Source organism: Mobula hypostoma, chromosome 2, assembly GCF_963921235.1.
Source record: "Mobula hypostoma chromosome 2, sMobHyp1.1, whole genome shotgun sequence".
Classification (NCBI taxonomy): domain Eukaryota; kingdom Metazoa; phylum Chordata; class Chondrichthyes; order Myliobatiformes; family Myliobatidae; genus Mobula; species Mobula hypostoma.
Genome location: NC_086098.1, coordinates 12308549 through 12327295, shown reverse-complemented (window position 1 = coordinate 12327295; position 18747 = coordinate 12308549). Strand labels below are relative to the sequence as shown.

Genomic DNA, 18747 nt, shown 5'->3' with positions numbered 1-18747 from the left:
GCAGCACAGGAACAGGCACTTCAGTCTCTGATGTCTGCACTGGTCGTAATGCCAAACTAAACTAATCCCATCTGCCTTCAAATGATCCATATCCCTTCATTCCCCACATGTTCATGTGCTGTCTAAATGCTCCTTAAACCCCATTATGTGTTGCTTTCCACACTCATGTGCTGTCAGGTACCTACACTCTGAATGTGTGTAAAAAAAAATCCCCTTCACACCTTAAAGCTTTTCCTCTAGTATCTGCTATTTCTGTCCTGGGGGAAAATGCTCAGACTATCTCTGCCTCTCATAAATTTATAACTCGGAATTAGTTTATTATTGTCACATGTACTGAGATACAATGAAAGGCTTGTCTTGCATATTGTTCATACAGATCAAATCATTACACAGTGCATTGAGGTAGAACAAGGTTTAAAAAAGAGAACAGGATGCGGAATAAAGTGTAGAGCTCCAGAGAAGGTGCACTACAGGTAAACTTCTAACAGGCCTCCCCTCAACCTTTGTCACTCCAGAGGAAACAATCTAAGTTTGTTTAGGCTCTCCTGCTTAGCTGATAATTTCTAGCCCAGGCAGCATTCTGGTGAACCTCTTATGTACACTTTCCAAAGCCTCCACATCCTTCCTGTAGCGGGGCGTCCAAACTGTGCGAGGGTCAGTTGAGGAAAGATTTGTAAGGTTTAATTCTCACAAATATTTGTACATTTTAGTTCTTTTGAAGACGTTAGATTTGGCAGGACAGGAAGAGATTATAACCTTAATGATAAGATATTTTTAATTCTGCACAGCTTCAGGTAAAGTTAGGAAGTTAAGGTGATTTTGGAGATCCAACCAAGAAAAAGAGATAGGTAAAACATGTATGTTAGACTGAGTTTACTTCTAGGCTGTAACACAGACATTAAATCCAGTGTTGCACCAAAGTAACTTTACAGTTTTATTAACAAGAGAATTATAACTCAAGTCAAGTCACTTTTTATTGTCATTTCGACCATAACTGCTGGTACAGTACACAGTAAAAATGAGACAACATTTTTTCAAGACCATGGTGCTACATGAAACAATACAAAAACTACACTGAACTATGTAAAACAACACAAAAACTATACTAGACTACAGACCTAACCAGGACTGCATAAAGTGCACAGAACAGTGCAGGCATTATAATAAATAATAAACAAGACAATAGGCACAGTAGAGGGCAGTAGGTTGGTGTCAGTCCAGGCTGTGGGTATTGAGGAGTCTGATGGCTTGGGGGAAGAAACTGTTACATAGTCTATACTAGATAGACTATAATACTAGAATGACAAGATAATGAGGCATATGGCATGCTTGGCTTTTTTGGGAGGGGCACTGAGTATAAGAGTAAGGAAGTCATACTGCAACTATATAAAACTTTAGTCAGACCTCATTTGGAGTATTGTGTACAGTTCTAGTTACTGCATTAGGATGGATGAAGAGAAAGTGGAGATAATGCAGAAGGGGTTACCAGGGTGCTGTCTGGTGTACAGGGTATGAGATATAAGGAGTGGTTTGACAAACTTAGGTTGTTCTCCCTAAGTGTGTTCAAAGTTCAAAATACATTTAGTATCAATGTATGTATTCCATATACTGTACAACTTTGAGATCCATCTTCTTGCAGACCAAGGTCAAACTTGATAGAGGTCTTTAGAATGATGAGAGGCATAGATAGAGTAGTCTGTTAGAATCTTTTCAGCAGGGTAGAATTGTCAAATACCAGAGCAAATGCATTTAAGACTGGGAGTTTTTTTTTATCCAGAGCATGGAAAGAAACAGTTTGGTGGAATTAGATAGGGACAATGATGAAAGGAATAGAGGGATTTGGACAATGTAGGCTATTTATTTATTTAGAGATATAGCACAGAATAGGCATTTCTGACCCTTTGGGCTACACTGCCCTACCAACTCCTGACAACCCTGACAATCTACAATGACCAGTTAATCTACCCAAGTACGCCTTTGGACTCTGGAGGAAACCGGGGCCCAGGGAAAACCCACACATTCCATGAGGAGGACACACAGAAACTCCTTACAGCAACTCTGATGCCCTGAGCTGTAATAGTGTCTTGCAAATCTTTATTCTACTGTGGGGCCCATCTTTGCTAGGACCTCTCTTGTTGTAATGAATGTGGCATCAAGATCAATAAAACAACATGGGCCTAATGGCCTGTCCAGTACTGTACTGTTGTGTGTTCTATAAGTGGGCAGCAATCTTGATCTGAAGCCTGAAAGGGCACTGTACTCGCATTTAAATATTTCCTTTTGTGAGTCTTAAATTATGATTGGCGATAATTGCGCACAAGAGAACTCCAAGCTAAATTGCATATATTTTAATACAAAAAGTATTGATGAACTCAAAGCTTTAAGTAAACAGGGTTCCATCAGTGAGATATGGTCGAAGGAACAACAGAGGGGTGGATAAAAGGGAAGGAGGTATGGCACTGTTAGTCAAAGAAGCACTATTGATGGGGGATATCATAAAATGCTTCTCAAGTGAGACCATGTAGGTTGACATTAGGAAAACGAAGTGTGTTGTTGTTTTGCAGGGGCTATGTTACAGACCTCCTAATAGTTAACAGAACGTACAGGATTGGATATGGAAACATAGAAAACTTAGAGCACAGTACAGGACCTGCAGCCCACAATGCTATGCCGAACGTGTACTTACTTTAGAAATTACCTAGGGTTACCCATGGCCCTCTATTTTTCTAAGCTCCATGTACCTATTCAAGAATCTCTTAAAAGACCCTATTGTATCCACCTCCACCACCGTCACTGGCAGCCCATTCCACGCACTCAGCACTTTCTGCGTAAAAGAAAAACATACCCCTGACATCTCCTCTGTACCTACTTCCAAGCATCTTAAAACTATGCCTTCTCGTGTTAGCCGCTTCAGCTCTGGGAAAAAGCCCCTGACAATCCACACGATCAATGGCAGTCATCATCTTAAACACCGCTATCAGGTCACCTCTCATCCTCTCTAATATAGGCAAGTATCAGAGAGATTCAATAAAATAAACTAATATACTATGGGATTCTAATTACCCAAGTATTAACTGCAATTGCATAAGCTTCAAATGCTCAGAAGGGATTGAATTTTTGAAGTGTCTGGGAGAACATTTTCATGCAGTATGTAGATAGAACAGTGAGTGAAGGAGTATTACTTGACCTTATCTTGCGGTCAAGTGGGGGGGGGGTGTCTGCAAGGGATCATTTTGAAGATGGTGACCATATTCTGTATATCTTCAAGTAGGTGTGGAAAAAGATGGAGATGGACCAGCATCGTTCGTTCGTTATGTGCCATGCCGTATGATATGGGCGAACATTGGCAAATTTTCTACAGAAGTGGTGTGCCATTGCCTTCTTCTGGGCCGTGTCTTTACAAGACCAGTCTTTTAAGAGACTTTTGGATAGGTACATGGAGCTTAGAAAAATAGAGGGCTATGGGAAAACCTAATAATTTCTAAGGTAGGGACATGTTTGGCACAACTTTGTGGGCCGAAGGGCCTGTATTGTACTGTAGGTTTTCTATGTTTCTATTTCAGCCATTATCAATATTCTTCAGAGATTGTCTGCCTGGCATCAGTGGTTGCACAACCAGGGCTTGTGATATGCACCAGCTGCTCATACGACCATCCACCACCTGCTCCCATGGCTACATGTGACCCTGGTGGGGGAGCTAAGCAGGTGCTACACTTGCCCAAGGGTAACTTGCAGGCTAGAGGAGGAAAGGAGCACCTTACACCTCTTTTGGTAGAGACATATCTGCAGCCTACCCTGGAACAGTATTAAGGTATTAAACTGAGGAAAGATCAATTTCATTAATATGAGAGAACCTGGCAAAGATGGATTGGGTGCATCTACCTGCAGATTTGATTCATCTGCTCATTGATCAGCTTGTAAAGAAGGAATAGCAAAATTTCAAGGCCAAGATTTTCCATTATGGGTAAAAGCTAGTGTGGAGGAAGTGACAAGTAAGAATAGGGATCCTGAATATTTAGGGATGGGTAAAGAAGGTTGTACTTACACTTGGATAATAAATGTACTTTGAACTTTGAAGTAATAAAAGTGCAGGAAAATGCTTTAAAAGGAAACTAGGAAGAGTATGATGGACAAAAGAAATCATAGGTAGTCAGAATTAAGGTGAATTTAAAGGTGCTGAAGAAGAATAACCAGGGCGAAAAAGTAGGACACAATTAGACAACTTGAGCAATCTGTGTGTAAAGCCAAAAAGCATAGGAGTGATCATCTATACATCGTTCACAAAGGAAGTAGACTTTGGAGAATTCAGTGATGAATGTTCAGTGCAGGTCTCCAGGAATAAAGAAGAAGATACATGAAGATGGATGAATTAATGGCCACACACACACAAAATGTTGGATGAGCTCAGCAGGCCAGCCAGCATCTATGGAGGGAAATAAACAGTCAGTATTTCGGGCTGAGAACCCTCATGCGGACGTGAGGAAGCTAGGTCAGGTGTGAATAGAACTCAAGGACATACATTTTCGGTAAGGGGAAAGAATTTAGGGGGACCTTTAAATACTCAGAGTGTGTCTGAAATGCAATGCCAGAGAGAGGGGTAGAAGCAGAGTTGCTGATGGCAATTAAGTGTCCAGATAAGCATTTGAAGTTCTTAAGACAAAGAAGGTCACAGACCAGGTGCTGGGAGATAGGATCAATAAGGGATGGGTTCCCACAGTAGACAATGAGCCAAAAGATCTCTTTCCATGCTGTATGACTCCACATTTTTTGTATTAAAGATCAAAAATTAAAGAACAAAATTTTCATTCTGAGTGTTGCTTGCTTTTATTGTTTGCACAATTTGGTTTTTCTCTCTGCTCATTGGGTGTTTGTTGGTCTTTTTTTCATGGGTTCTTTTGGGTTTCTTGTTTTGTGGCTGCCTGTAAGGAGATGAATCTCAGGGTTGCTTAATTTATACATTGATAAATGTACTTTGAACTTTGGTATGTGAGCATTAGCTGTTCTTATTATTGCCTTTTACCATCCAGAATTACATGTTAATAATAATGCATTAGACATGAACTGAATAAGTTATTGCTCTTTTGAAAAGTAAGAAGTACGCGTGAAAATATTACAACAACTATGCGATAGTTTTACACAATTTATTGGATGTAATAGACTTGCAGTCTGTAATCATGAAATTGAATAGCTAGATCTGACTTGAACCAAATCGATTATCAAAACAACACACATACAATGCTGGAGGAACTGAGCAAGCCAGGCAGCATCTATGGAAAAGAGTAAAGTACAGTCAACGTTTGCATTGTGTGTGTGTGTGTGTGTGTGTTGCTTGGATTTCCAGCACTTGCAGATTTTCTCTTGTTTGTGATTATCAAAGCAGTTTCTATTTACACAAGTCTACAAACATAGATACGCAGATGTCTATAATGTTAGGAAGCATCTTTACATGATGGTTTGTCAACTATTTTTGTTTGTAAATTGCGGTGGATTGGGTTCCTGATTCATTTGGCACAGATGGTATGGATTACGTTTGATACCTTGAGCCTCCAGTAGTTCATCATTGGGATGACTTTTTTTCACAAAATGACAGCATTATTTCTTTCTTAAATTACAAGTACCTGGCATGCTTCAATGTGTGGATTGTTATTTTTGAAAAAAAAAACACATTCTAAAAGCATTTCTGACTTTTTTGTGCGCTTTAATATTGATTTTAAGGTACTTTTGATGGAAAAAAACTTTGTAGATTATGTATTTATAGTGTCTAAAAATGGAATTTTCTTCATACCAAAACCTGATGTGGTAACAGAAGACAAATTGGGAAGTGACAGCTGGTGCCTATCCTTAGGCCAATGTAACTAATGTCTGCGGTGGAAATGTACGTAACCACTGCCATTCACTATTTCCTTTTGGAAATTGCTGAGAGTTTTACACGTCCTACAAGTGTCATAGAATATGAACTCAAGACATTAACTTCTTCACAGGATTTTCTAATTTCATTAAAGCTAATGTAAGATAGTAGGGAAAACTGGGAAGCAATACACTATAGTGTATTTTGTTGTTAAAAGTCACGGGGTATGGAGGGAAGGCTGGGTTCTGAGTTGGATGATCAGCCATGATCATAATAAATGGCGGTGCAGGCTCGAAGGGCCGAATGGCCTACTCCTGCACCTATTTTCTATGTTTCTATGTTTCTATGAATCAGTACTGCAGTGGAATAAAGGGAATTACAGAGGCATGAGAGAGGTGCTTGCCCAGATGCATTGGAGGAGGATACTGGTAGGGATGAGGACAGAACAGAGGTGCTCAAGTTTCTGGGAATAGTTCACAAGGCGCAGGATGGATATTTCCCACAGAAGAAATTCTCAAATGGCAGGGTTAGCCAACCATGGCTGATAAGGGAAATTAAGGACTGCATAAAAGCCAACGAAAGGGCATATGATGTAGCAAAAGTGAGTGGGAAGTCGGATGATTGGGAAGCTTTTAAAATCCAACAAAAAGCAACTAAAAAAACTCTAAGAAGGGAAAAGATGAAATATGAGGGCAAACTAGCCGATATATAAAGCTGGATACTAGAAGATTTTTTCAGTTATATAAAGAATAAAAGAGAGGTGGTGTTGATATTGGAGCACTGGAAAATGATGCTGGTGAGGAAGTAATAGGGGACAAAGAAATGGCATATAAGGGGGAGGGGGAACGTCGACTCAGACAATGAGAGGCCTGCGTCGGGCATTTTCATGCCGAACAAGGCGCAGATTAGAAGCCTGTGGGACGTCACTCCTCGCACAGACTAGAGCAATGTGTGATTAAGCGCCTTGCTCAAGGGCACAAACACGCCGCCACAGCTGAGGCTCGAACTAGCGAGCTTGAGATCACTAGACAAATGCCTTAACCACTTGGCCACGTGCCCAACACAATGAACTTAATAAATACTTTGCTTCGGTCTGTACTGTGGAAGACACTAGCTGTATGCCAGGTCTGTGAGTGTCAGGGAACAGGAGTGAGTGGCATTGCTACTACAAAAGAAAAAAATTTAGGAAAACTGAAAGGTCTTAAAGTGGATAAGTTACTTGAAGAGATAATGGATGCATTGGTCATGATCTTTCAAGAATCACTTGATTCTGGCATTGTCCCGGAGGACTGGAAAATTGCAAATGTCACACCACTCTTTAAGAAGGAGGGAAGACAAAAGTGAAGAAATTATAGGCCAGTTAGCCTAATCTCATTGGTTGGGAAAGTAATGGACTCCGTTATTAAGGATGAGGTTTCGGAAAACTTGGAGACTAATGATAAAATAAGTCAAAGTCAGCATGGCTTCTGTAAAGGGAAATCTTGCCTGACAATCTGTTAGAATTCTTCGAGGAAGTAACAAGCAGGAAGACAAAAGAGAGGTAGTGGATGTCATCCACTTAGATCTTCAGAAGGCATTTGATAAGATGCTTCACATGAGGCTGCTTAACAAGATAAAATCCTATGGTGTTACAGGAAATATACTGGCATGGATAGAGGAATGGCTGACAGGCAGGAGGCAGCGAATGAGAATATAAGGGGCCTTTTCTGGTTGGCTGCCAGAGACTAGTGGTGTTCCTCAAGGGTCAGTATTGGGACCACTACTTTTCCAATGTTTGTCAATGATTTAGATAATGGAATTGACATTTTGTGGCAAAATTTGCAGATGATCTGAAGATAGGTGGAGGGGTAGTTAGTGCTGAGGAAGCAATGCAATGGCAACAGGTCTTGGGCAAATTGGAATAATGGGCAAAAAAGTGGCAGATGGAATACAGTGTTGGGAAATGTACGATAATGCATTTTGGAACAATAGTGCAGACTATTATCTAAATGAGAAGCTACAAACATCAGAGGTGCAGAGGGACTTAGGAGTCCTCGTGCAAGACTCCCAGAAGGTTAATTTACAGGTTGAGTCTGTGCTAACGAAGGGAAATGCAATGTTGACATTTTTTCAAGGGGAATAGAATATAAAGACAATGAGATAATGCTGAAACTTCTTAAGACACTAGTCAGCAGCACTTGGGATATTGCTAACAGTTTTGAGCCCCTTATCTCAGAAAGGATGTACTTTCATTGGAGAGAGTCCAATGGGAATGAAGGGGTTAACATATGAAGAGCGTTTGGTTGCTTTGGGCCTGTACTTATTGGAATTTAGAAGAATGTGTGGGGATCTCATTGTAACCTACTGAATGTTGAAGGCCCGAGATAAGGTGGATGTGAAGAGGATGTTTTCTCTGATGGGGGTATACGGAACTAGAGGACGCAGCCTCAAAATTGGGGTGACCTTTTAGAACAGAGGTAAAGAGGTAAGAGTGGTGAATCTGTGGAATACTCTGCCACAGACTGCAGTGGAGGCCAAGTCCGTGGGTATATTTAAAGCGGAAGTTTCTTGATTGGTCAGGGCATTGAGGGATATGGTACTGAGAGGGCAGGTATATGGGGTTGAATGGGATCCAGGACAACCCATGATGAAATGGCGGTGCGGACTCAATGAGCTGAATGGCTTAGGATGGCCCGAAGGATCATTGCTGACCAGAGTCACCCCAACCACAGTCTATTCCAGCTGCTACCATACGCGAAACAGTACCGCAGCATAAAAGCCAGGACCAACAGCTTCCAGTACAGCTTCTTCCACCAGGCCATCAGACTGATTAACTCATGCTGAATTGAGTGATTTGATGTTACATTGACTGTTCTATTTATTATAAATTACTATGATTGCACTTTGCGCATTTAGTTGGAGAAAAAATGTAAAGAATTTTACACCTCATGTATGTGAAGGATGTAAGAAATAAAGTCAATTCAATTCAATTTTAGTTTTAACTACCTCTGATATGTTGAAAGGCTTTCCTGTAGTCAACCTATGTCTCTTGTAATTTTATATACCCTAATCATGTTCCCTTCTTGGCCTCCTCTGCTGCTGGAAGAACAGACATAAACTCTCCAGTGATGTACCGGTTGGTAGGTTAATTGGTCATTGTAAATTGTCCCATGATTGAGCTGAGCCAGGGGTTCCCAACATAGGTCCTTAACTCCTCAGTTAATGGTAAGGTTCTATGGAATTCAAAAAAAAGTTGACCCCTGGGCAAGAGTTAAATTGGCAGCTGCTGTGTAGTACAGCTCAGAATGCTGGAAGGGCCTATTCTGTGCTGTATCTCAATAAATAAATAAATAAATAAATAAATACATAAGTTTCCAGGATATATGGAGAAGTTGAATGCAGACCCTGCTGTTGGTGAAGCAATGGAACACAGATACTAGATTGAGTTGGAGCCGTAGATGTTGCAACCAGAGACCAAGTGTGGAAGAGACCATAAGACCAGAAGACCATAAGACAAAGGAGCAGGAGTCGGCCATTCGGCCCATCGAGTCTGCTCCGCCCTTTTATCATGAGCTGATCCATTCTCCCATTTAGTCCCACTCCCCTGCCTTCTCACCATAACCTTTGATGACCTGGCTACTCAGATACCCATCTGCTCTGCTGTCATCCCTGCCAGTATTCTCCCCAATTCACCCTGGCAAGCTCTTCTATCATGCCTCTGTAATTCCCTTTATTCCATTGCAATACAGATACATGCGAGTTATGCTTCTCCCTCTGTAATTGCAGTATAAATTCAATCATATTATGATCACTGTCTTCGAAAGGGTTTCTTTACATTAAGCTCTCGAGAAAGATCTGGGTTATTACACAACACCCAATCTAAGATAGCCTTTCCCCGAGAAGGCTCAAGCACAAGCTGCTCTAAAAGGCCATCTCCATAAGACAAAGGAGCAGAAGTCGGTCATTCGGCCCATCGTGTCTGCTCCGCCATTTTATCATGAGCGGATCCATTCTCCCATTTAGTCCCACTCCCCTGCCTTTTCACCATAATCTTTGAGGCCTTGGCTACTCAGATACCCATCAATCTCAGCCTGAAACACCCCCAATGACTTAGCCTTCACTGCTGCCTGTGGCCACAAATTCCATAGATTCACCACCCTCTGGCAAAAAAAATTTCTTCGCATCTCTGTTCTGAATGGGTGCCCTTCAATCCTTAAGTCATGCCCTCTCGTACTAGACTCCCCCACCATGGGAAACAATTTTGCCACATCCACTCTGTCAATGCCTTTCAACATTTGAAATGTTTCTATGAGGTCCCCCCCTCATTCTTCTAAATACAGTCCAAGAGCGGACAAACGTTCCTCATATGTTAACCCTCTCATTCCCGGAATCATTCTAGTGAATCTTCTCTGAACCCCCTCCAACGTCAGCACATCCTTTCTTAAATAAGGAGCCCAAAACTGCCCACAGTACTCCAAGTGAGGTCTTACTTATAGAGCCTTATAGAGCCTCAATGTCACATCCCTACTCCTATACTCTATTCCTCTAGAAATGAATGCCAACATTGCATTCGCCTTCTTCACCACTGACTCAACCTGGAGGTTAACCTTAAGGGTATCCTACACGAGGACTCCCAAGTCCCGTTGCATCTGAGAACTTTGAATTCTGTCCCCATTTAAATAATAGTCTGCCTGTTTATTTCTTCTGCCAAAGTGCATAGCCATATACTTTCCAACATTGTATTTCATTTGCCACTTCTTTGCCCATTCTCCCAATCTATCCAGGTCTCTCTGCAGACTCTCTGTTTCCTCAGCACTACCGGCCCCTCCACTTATCTTTGTATCATCAGCAAACTTGGCCACAAAGCCATCTATTTCATAATCCAAATCGTTGATGTACAACATAAAAAGGAGCGGCCCCAACACGGACTCCTGTGGAACACCTCTGGTAATCGGCAGCCAACCAGAATAGGATCCCTTTATTCCCACTCTCTGTTTCCTGCCAATCAGCCAACGCTCTATCCATGTATGTAACTTTCCTGTAATTCCATGGGCTCTTATCTTGTTAAGTAGCCTCATGTGTGGCACCTTGTCAAAGGCCTTCTGAAAATCCAAATATACAACATCCACTGCATCTCCCTTGTCTAGCCTACTGGTAATTTCCTCAAAAAATTGTAATAGGTTTGTCAGGCAGGATTTTCCTTTAAGGAATCCATGCTGAGTTCTGCCTATCTTGTCATATGCCTCCAGGTACTCTGTAACCTCATCCTTGACAATCGACTCCAACAACTTCCCAACCACTGATGTCAAGCTAACAGGTCTATAATTTCCTTTTTGCTTCCTTGCCTCCTTCTTAAATAGCGGAGTGACATTTGCAATCTTCCAGTCCTCTGGAACCATGCCAGAATCTATTGACTTTTGAAATAATTTCTAATGCCTCCGCAATCTCCACAGCTACTTCCTTCAGAACACGAGGGTGCGCTCCATCTGGTCCGGGAGATTATCTACCCTTAGACTATTCAGCTTCCTGAGTACTTTCTCTGTCGTAATTGTGACTGCGCACACTTCTCTTCCCTGCCACCCTTGAGTGTCCGGTATACTACTGATATCTTCCTCAGTGAAAACTGATGCAAAATACTCGTTCAGTTCCTCTGCCATCTCCTTATCTCCCATTAAAATTTCTCCAGCGTCATTTTCTATCAGTCCTATATCTACTCTAACCTGTCTTTTACTCTTTATATACTTGAAAAAGCTTTTAGTATCCTCTTTGATAAGAGAGAGATGTCACACTGAAGAGGGACCACAGAAAAATGTGAATGTGGGTCAGAATTTTAAAATCACTACGTAGAGGTGAAAAATGAGAAGAACCTTCTTGCATTCTCTAATACTGTAAAGCTTTGCACCAAAAAAAAACTTGAGTTCAGAATCCTGTGTTATTTGGATGGAATTTGGGAGAAAGCAGGCCACTAGAACAGTCAAATTTGCCTCACTCCATCCTCCTACCCACCCCACCAGGGATAAGATTCCTCTTGTCCCTACCTACCACCCCACCAGCCTTCGTGTCCAGCACATAATTTTCTGTAACTTTCACTATCTCCAACGGGAACATTGATCTCTCGAACTTCCAATAATGCCCCCTCCTTCTCTGTTCCCCATCCCATTTTCCCTCTCCCACTTCATCTTCATGCCTGCCAATCACCCCTCTCTGGTGCTGTCCCACTTTTTCTTTCCTCTATGCCCTTTTTTCTTCTCCTCTTAGATTTCCCATTCTCCAGCCCTGTATCTCTTTCACCAATCAACTTATCAACTCTTTACTTTACCCCTCACCCCTCACCCCCCACCCCAGTTTGACCTAACACCTTGTGTTTCTCCCCCTGCCTCCCACCCTCTGACTCTTGACTCCTCATCTTTTCTTTCTCCAGTCCTGCTGAAGGGTCTCAGCCCAAAATGTCAACTGTACTCTTTCCTATAGATGCTGCCGGGCCTGCTGAGTTCCTCAGGCACTTTGTGCGTGTTACTTGGATTTCCAGCATCTGCAGATTTTCTCGTGTTTGTGATTGGATGGCCCCTTGAATATTTGCCTCTTAGGAAACATCCTACTAGCATGTAGTTGGTATGGGAATCTTGTATGTTTCAATAAAATCATAAATTAATCTTCAAACCAAGAAGTTATGCCAATTTAAGTTGCTGTCTCTGTATTGGACAGCTCTGTCATCCTAGGAATTAATTCAATGAATTATTACACAGGTAAATGATCTACCACAATTTTAGCCTTGATGGGTCTGTTTTGTTGATGTGGTCTGCAATCCATAGTTCGTATTATTCCTGCTTTTACATTTTTTTCAAAATATGAAGCAATCCACATTAATACGGCCTCCTAAAAACTCTTCCCTGTCTAATCTAGATATCTTACCTTGAAGTAGAGAAGCTCAATTTTCAATTATAAGCCCTGCTAATAAATATTGAATATAGCTTACTTGCAGATTTTGAGTTGCTGTTATGCCCACTGTCTTCTTTGCTTGCTGAATGGTGCAAATTTACTTCATTATCTGTTTTTGAAAACAAGACAAGTTACTATTTTATTTTTAAAATTTTGCTCCATGTTATACAACTTGGAAGGACTTTTAACACTCCTGATGAATAACAAAAATTTTTTCAGATTTAACTTTCAGAATATCGATATGAAGTAGCTCATTTAGTTGAAAAAGTGGTTATTTTGTTCAGTATAAACAAGTTCTTATGTTCCCAAAATACACACACAAAATGCTGGAACTCAGCAGGCCTGGCAGCATCTATGGAAAAGAGTACAGTCGATGCTTTGGGCTGAGACCCTTCGGCAGGACTGGAGAAAAAAAGATGAGCAGTAGATTTAAATGGTGGGGGAGGGGAGAGATGAATACAAAGCTATAGGTGAAACCGGGAGGGTGAGGGATGAAGTAAAGAGCTGGAAAGTTTATTGGTAAAAGTGATACAGGGCTGGAGAAGGGGGAGTCTGATAGGAGAGGAGAGAAGGCCATGGAAAAAAGAAAGTGGGGGAAGAGTGCCAGAGAGAGGCAATGGGCAGTCAAGGAGATAAGCTGAGAGAGGGAAAAAGGGATGGGAAATGGTGAACGAGTGGGGTGGGGGCAATACTGGAAGTTCGAGAAATCAAAGTTCATGCCATCAGGTTGGAGGCTACCCAGATGGAATATAAGGTGTTGTTCCTCCAACCTGAGTCTGGCCTCGTTGTGACAGTAGAGGAGGCCACAGATTCCTCCAACTTGAGTGTGGCCTCATCGCAACAGTAGAGGAAGCCATGGATTCCTTGAATCTGAGTGTGGCCTCATTGTGACAGTCGAGGCAATAGATTTATGTTCCCATTTTTGTTGAGATTTATCAGTAAACTACAGGAAGAAATTTTGACAAATATTAAATCTAAGGATCACACCCTCTCTAATCAAAAGCTCCAGTGTACCAAGAATAAGATAAAGTTGAGATTCTGAGCAGCGTACTCCTGTAATTTTCTGAGTGGTCACCAGGTGGTCTATTTGGTAAAAACACTTAAACCTACTTAGATCATTGCCCATCATCCTTTCCTGTTAAGGGTTGATAGTTCATGGGAGAGTTCAATTGTTCCAGCATCTGCTATTAGCACCAACTTCTACAACTTGCTTCCATGAAAAACCCTTAAGGACAAATAAATGCTTTTTTCCTTTGCATTACCTCCTGCAGTCAAACAATGAATCCAAATTGCAACTTCTGCTCTTTTTACCAACACCTTTTCCTTGAATCCGGACAGAGACCTCTTCATGTAGCCTGTGGGTACATTTCATACTGAACCCCTCCACTCACTCAGAGCATAAGACACACCAACATGTTGCCCTTTCTATAGAATGCTACCTGACTTGCAGTGTTTTCGTATTTTCCATTTTTATTTCAGATTTCCAACACCTGAAACTTACTGATATTCAAGAATTTGGATATCTCTTTAGCATATTAATTTATAAATATTGTGCACTGAACCTGATCCAGAGCAGGAAGGTTTTTTCCTCCTAAGTCTTGTCTGCCAAATTTGACATGCATCGTTGGATCTTTTCAGGTTTGGGTCAGATACCTGTGCCTATGTGCTCTTATTGATTTGAACTTGATAGCCACATGTAAGCAAGTGTCTATTTTCATTGACAATGTACTTGAGTTTATTTAGTAGAAGTCAAGATAAGGCAAGAAGCTTTTGATCAAGTGTACACTTGAATTGACTTTATTTCCTACATCCTTCACATACATGAGGAGTAAAAATCTTTACGTTACATCTCCATCTAAATGTGCAATGCGCAATTTATAGTAATTTGTAATAATTAGTATGTACAACAGGACAGTCAATATAGCATAGAAATACAATGTATAAGTGTGAACTAATTGGTCTGATGGCCTGGTGGAAGAAGCTGTCCTGAAGTCTGTTGGACCTGGCTTTAATACTGCGGTACCATTTCCTAGATGGGAGCTGCCGGAACAGTTTGTGGTTGGAGTGACTCGGGTCCCCAGGGATCCTTCGGGCCCTTTTTATACACCTTTCTTTGTAAATGTCCTGAATCATGGGAAATTCACATCTACAGAGGTGTTGGGCTGTCCGTACCACTCTGCAGAGCCCTGCGATTGAGGGGATTACAGTTCCCATACCAGGCAGTGATGCAGCCAGTCAGGATGTTCTCAATTGTGTAATTGTTTGCTCTTAGACATCAGTTCAAGAGGTTCCCCAGCAATAACAGTTATACCATCAAACAAACTGAACAGCTTATCAATAAAATATTTTCACAGACAGCAAAGCAAAATATAAAAAAACATGATTTTTAATTTTTAAACACATTGCAGGGTACAAAAATAACATGCCTGATGTATGTAGATGTAGAAAACAATGATCAAAGCAGCACACACAAACTGCTGAAGGAACTCAGTAGGTCAGGCAGCATCTATGAATGATTTGGGTTGCGACCCTTCAGGACTGGTAAATACTCACCGAGTTTTGTATTTTTATGGGGCAGGAAGTTACAAAAAGTACAAGGCAATGACAACTCAGTTATCCATGCCACTGATTGCTTTTCTTAAAATTGTTAATAATAGCATTAACAAAAGTTGTGAATCTGCTATAATATTCTCAGAGAATTGAGGCCCGGTATAAACAGCTATGCTTTACTTTGACGTTATGCGGAATATCGGTAGCTCGGGTTGGCTATTTGGAAATTTGGTTAATTGCCTAGCTTGGCAAAATGCTTGCAGATGTTTTGGCTGCAATCGAGAAGCCATCATCAGTGCACAGTTTAGGGTGTTGTCTGTTCAGAATGTGGGTTTATATACTCCTCTGGGGTCTGAATGGATATTGATCAGACATTGTGATCTGGTTGGCTGGTTCAAAACACTGTGAACTGTTTAGCAGTAGAAGATTCTGATTGGCTAGCTTCGAGGGAGGTCCGTTGACTGTCCAGATTCCAAATGGACCTCCCTCAAAGCTAGCCAATCAAAATCTTCTACTGCTCAACATTTCACAGGGTTTTGAACCAGCCAACTAGATCACAACATTAAATCAATATCCATTTGGACTCCAGAGGAGTATATAAGCTAGCATTGTAAGGAGGCAATACTCTCAACTGTGCACTGATGATGGCTTCTTGTGTGGAGCCAAAACATCTGTAAACGTTTTGCCAAGCTCGACAATCAAATAAACTTCTAAGTGTTTTAATTAGTTTTATTACTGATTATTTGTGTAAATTACCTTTCCCATTGATGCCAACTTAAAATTCCTAAACCTGGCCATGTTTTCCGTAATTAGACTTATTTGCAAAGAACATAATTTAGCTACTTATTTCAAATAGCACTTCAGTAATATTAATCTTTATTAATAAGGACTTTGATTTAGGATTCATTTTGCAAAAAGTGGTTAGTTAGGAAAGTAAATCTATAAATTTGCTGAAGATACAGCTATTGCTTGTAGAATCTCAGATGGTGACGAGAAGGCATACATGAGCGAGATATGCTAACTAGTGGAGTGGTGTCACAGCAACAGCCTGGCACCCAACGTCAGTAAGACGAAAGAGCTGATTGTGGACTTCAGGAAGGGTAAGACGAAGGAACACATACCAATCCTCATAGAGGGATCAGAAGTAGAGAGAGTGAGCAGTTTCAAGTTCCTGGGTGTCAAGATCTCTGAGGATCTAACCTGGTCCCAACATATTGATGCATTTATAAAGAAGGCAAGACAGCGACTATACTTCATTAAGAGTTTGAAGAAATTTGGCATGTCAACAAATGCACTCAAAAACTTCTACAAATGTACTGTGGAGAGCATTCTGACAGGCTGCATCACTGTCTGGTATGGGGCGGGGGCTGCCACATGGCAGTTTTTGAGATACGGCCATCTTCTTGTCAAAGGAAAACGTTTGTTCTGGATAAGATAAGGTATGAATACTGCATTTTGTGTCTAGTCACCCTTTCCTACAAGAATACTATAGTAGTACATGCAAAATGTAGTGTTTCTAAGTCTGGGAAAACTGAGTCTTTAAATCATTAAAAATTAGATGCTACACGCCTCAAATTGAAATGAAATAATAATTCTGGCAGGGCCTTATGAGTTCTTTCATCTTTCACCAAGACATATAATGGCATTTGAGCAGTGTAATGGAGCCTGAACTTTGATTAATTGATACCTTAGGCCAGAGATAAAATTAATGATATAAAATTACATAACTAGATAAGTTAATTATAATCTTTTGGTGGTTTGGTTTTTAACAGAGGACCACTAGAAGTTCAGTATTAAGCATTACTGAGGAAAACTATTTTTGTATATCCTGGTGTTAAGCTGCAATAATTCAGGAGCTTTACTGCACTTTGCTGTGATTTAAATAGTTTATCCCTTTGATTTTTGTCAATTTGTTATTCCAGAATTGAATAAACATTTTTAATAATCTGTTCAAACTTTTTCCTCAAAAATAAATGTCATACAAATTTGTCACCAGTCAATTATCATTAACACTTTATTGTGTTCTGGATAATCTCATTTGTGTAAGGCTGTAAATAATGTCTATAAAAAAAATTGATCAAATAGCTACAATAAGACTACATTGCAACATGGTTATTCAGCATGATTATTCTTATTGATTCGTCAGGGCATGAGGGCCGGAGATTGGGGCTGAGAGGGAAGATGAATCAGCCGTGATGAAATGTCGGAGCAGACTCGATGAGCCAAATCATGGCCTAATTCTACTGCTTTTCCTTATGGTCTTAAGGTCTTAATTAACAGATCTCTGTGAGATTTAGTATCTTGTCCCTTGCATTAAAGTGTTACCATGCCATTCTGTTCACACTGTATTACAGTTAAGTTTTCACCACGGTATACCACCTTTGTGATTCATTTATATCCAGATGGAACTGATAGAAAAGGAATTTGCTCTGATTGCTTTAGAAATACCTATGTGATATATGTTTGATCATTGTTACTTTTTCTGTGTCACATTAAACAGAATCTTTTGCAAAGTATTGACAGTTCTGTTCAGATCTATACTTTATACTTTATTGTTGCCAAACAATTGATACTAGAATGTACAGTCATCACAGCAATATTTGATTCTATGCTTCATGTTCCCTGGAGTACAAATCGTTAGTAAATATTAAAAATTCAAATTATAAATCATAAATAGAAAATAGAGAAGGGAAAGTAAGGTAGTGCGAAAAAAAACAGAGAGGCAGGTCCGGATATTTGGAGTGTACGGCCTAGATCCGGGTCAGGATCCGTTCAGCAGTCTTATCACAGTTGGAAAGAAGCTGGTCCCAAATCTGGCCGTACGAGTCTTCAAGCTCCTGAGCCTTCTCCCGGAGGGAAGAGGGACAAAAAATGTGTTGGCTTGGGTGGGTTGTGTCCTTGATTATCCTGGCAGAACTGCTCCGACAACGTGCGGTGTAAAGTGAGTCCAAGGACGGAAGATTGGTTATTTTGGGGTGAGTGCCACTAAAAACGGGATTTCTCTTTGATTGAAGAAGCCCCAAGTATGTGAATGAGAATTGCTGGTGTTTCTTGAGATTCACTGTGACATCATACTTTTTGAGTCTAGTGGTAGAGCAGTTTCCCCATACTTAAACTGAGGAATTTTATTGGCTCCTCTGAGCCATTTTTGGAACTATGACAGAAAACAAGTGATTGCATTAAATTAAGTGACGTGGAATGGCTGTGAGTGACGAGGATAATATAAACTTCTTTTCTAACTGAATTTACTTTAATGTTTTAACTTTTCAGTGCTTTAAGGTGTTTTGTGATCTAATTTTTTTATTTTCAATAATATTTTTATTTAATTGATTTAAAATTTGGATAGCGTCTGGTATGCGATAGTTTTAATAGCAAACTGTTAAAGGCATTTTAGCCCTTCTGTAACAACTATTTTAAACCCACTTTGCTGC

The 18747-nt window shown here is 40.5% G+C and overlaps 2 protein-coding genes across 4 annotated transcripts in view; one reads left to right on the top strand and one right to left on the bottom strand.

Annotated features, from left to right (window-relative positions):
• nt5dc1 (5'-nucleotidase domain containing 1) overlaps positions 1-18747 on the top strand; it is a 665771-nt gene that overhangs the window by 135871 nt on the left and 511153 nt on the right. The gene's annotated exons all lie outside the window — the stretch shown is intronic.
• The window catches only part of LOC134338043 (collagen alpha-1(X) chain-like), a 54213-nt gene that overhangs the window by 31531 nt on the left and 3935 nt on the right, over positions 1-18747 (bottom strand). For 2 of the 3 annotated variants that reach the window (XM_063033567.1, XM_063033576.1), the window contains one exon: positions 12804-12875. The exons of the other annotated variant lie outside the window; for it this stretch is intronic. In XM_063033567.1, the coding sequence (XP_062889637.1) occupies positions 12804-12875 (72 nt within the window). The remainder of the gene's footprint in view (positions 1-12803; positions 12876-18747) is intronic. 3 annotated transcript variants of the gene reach the window in all.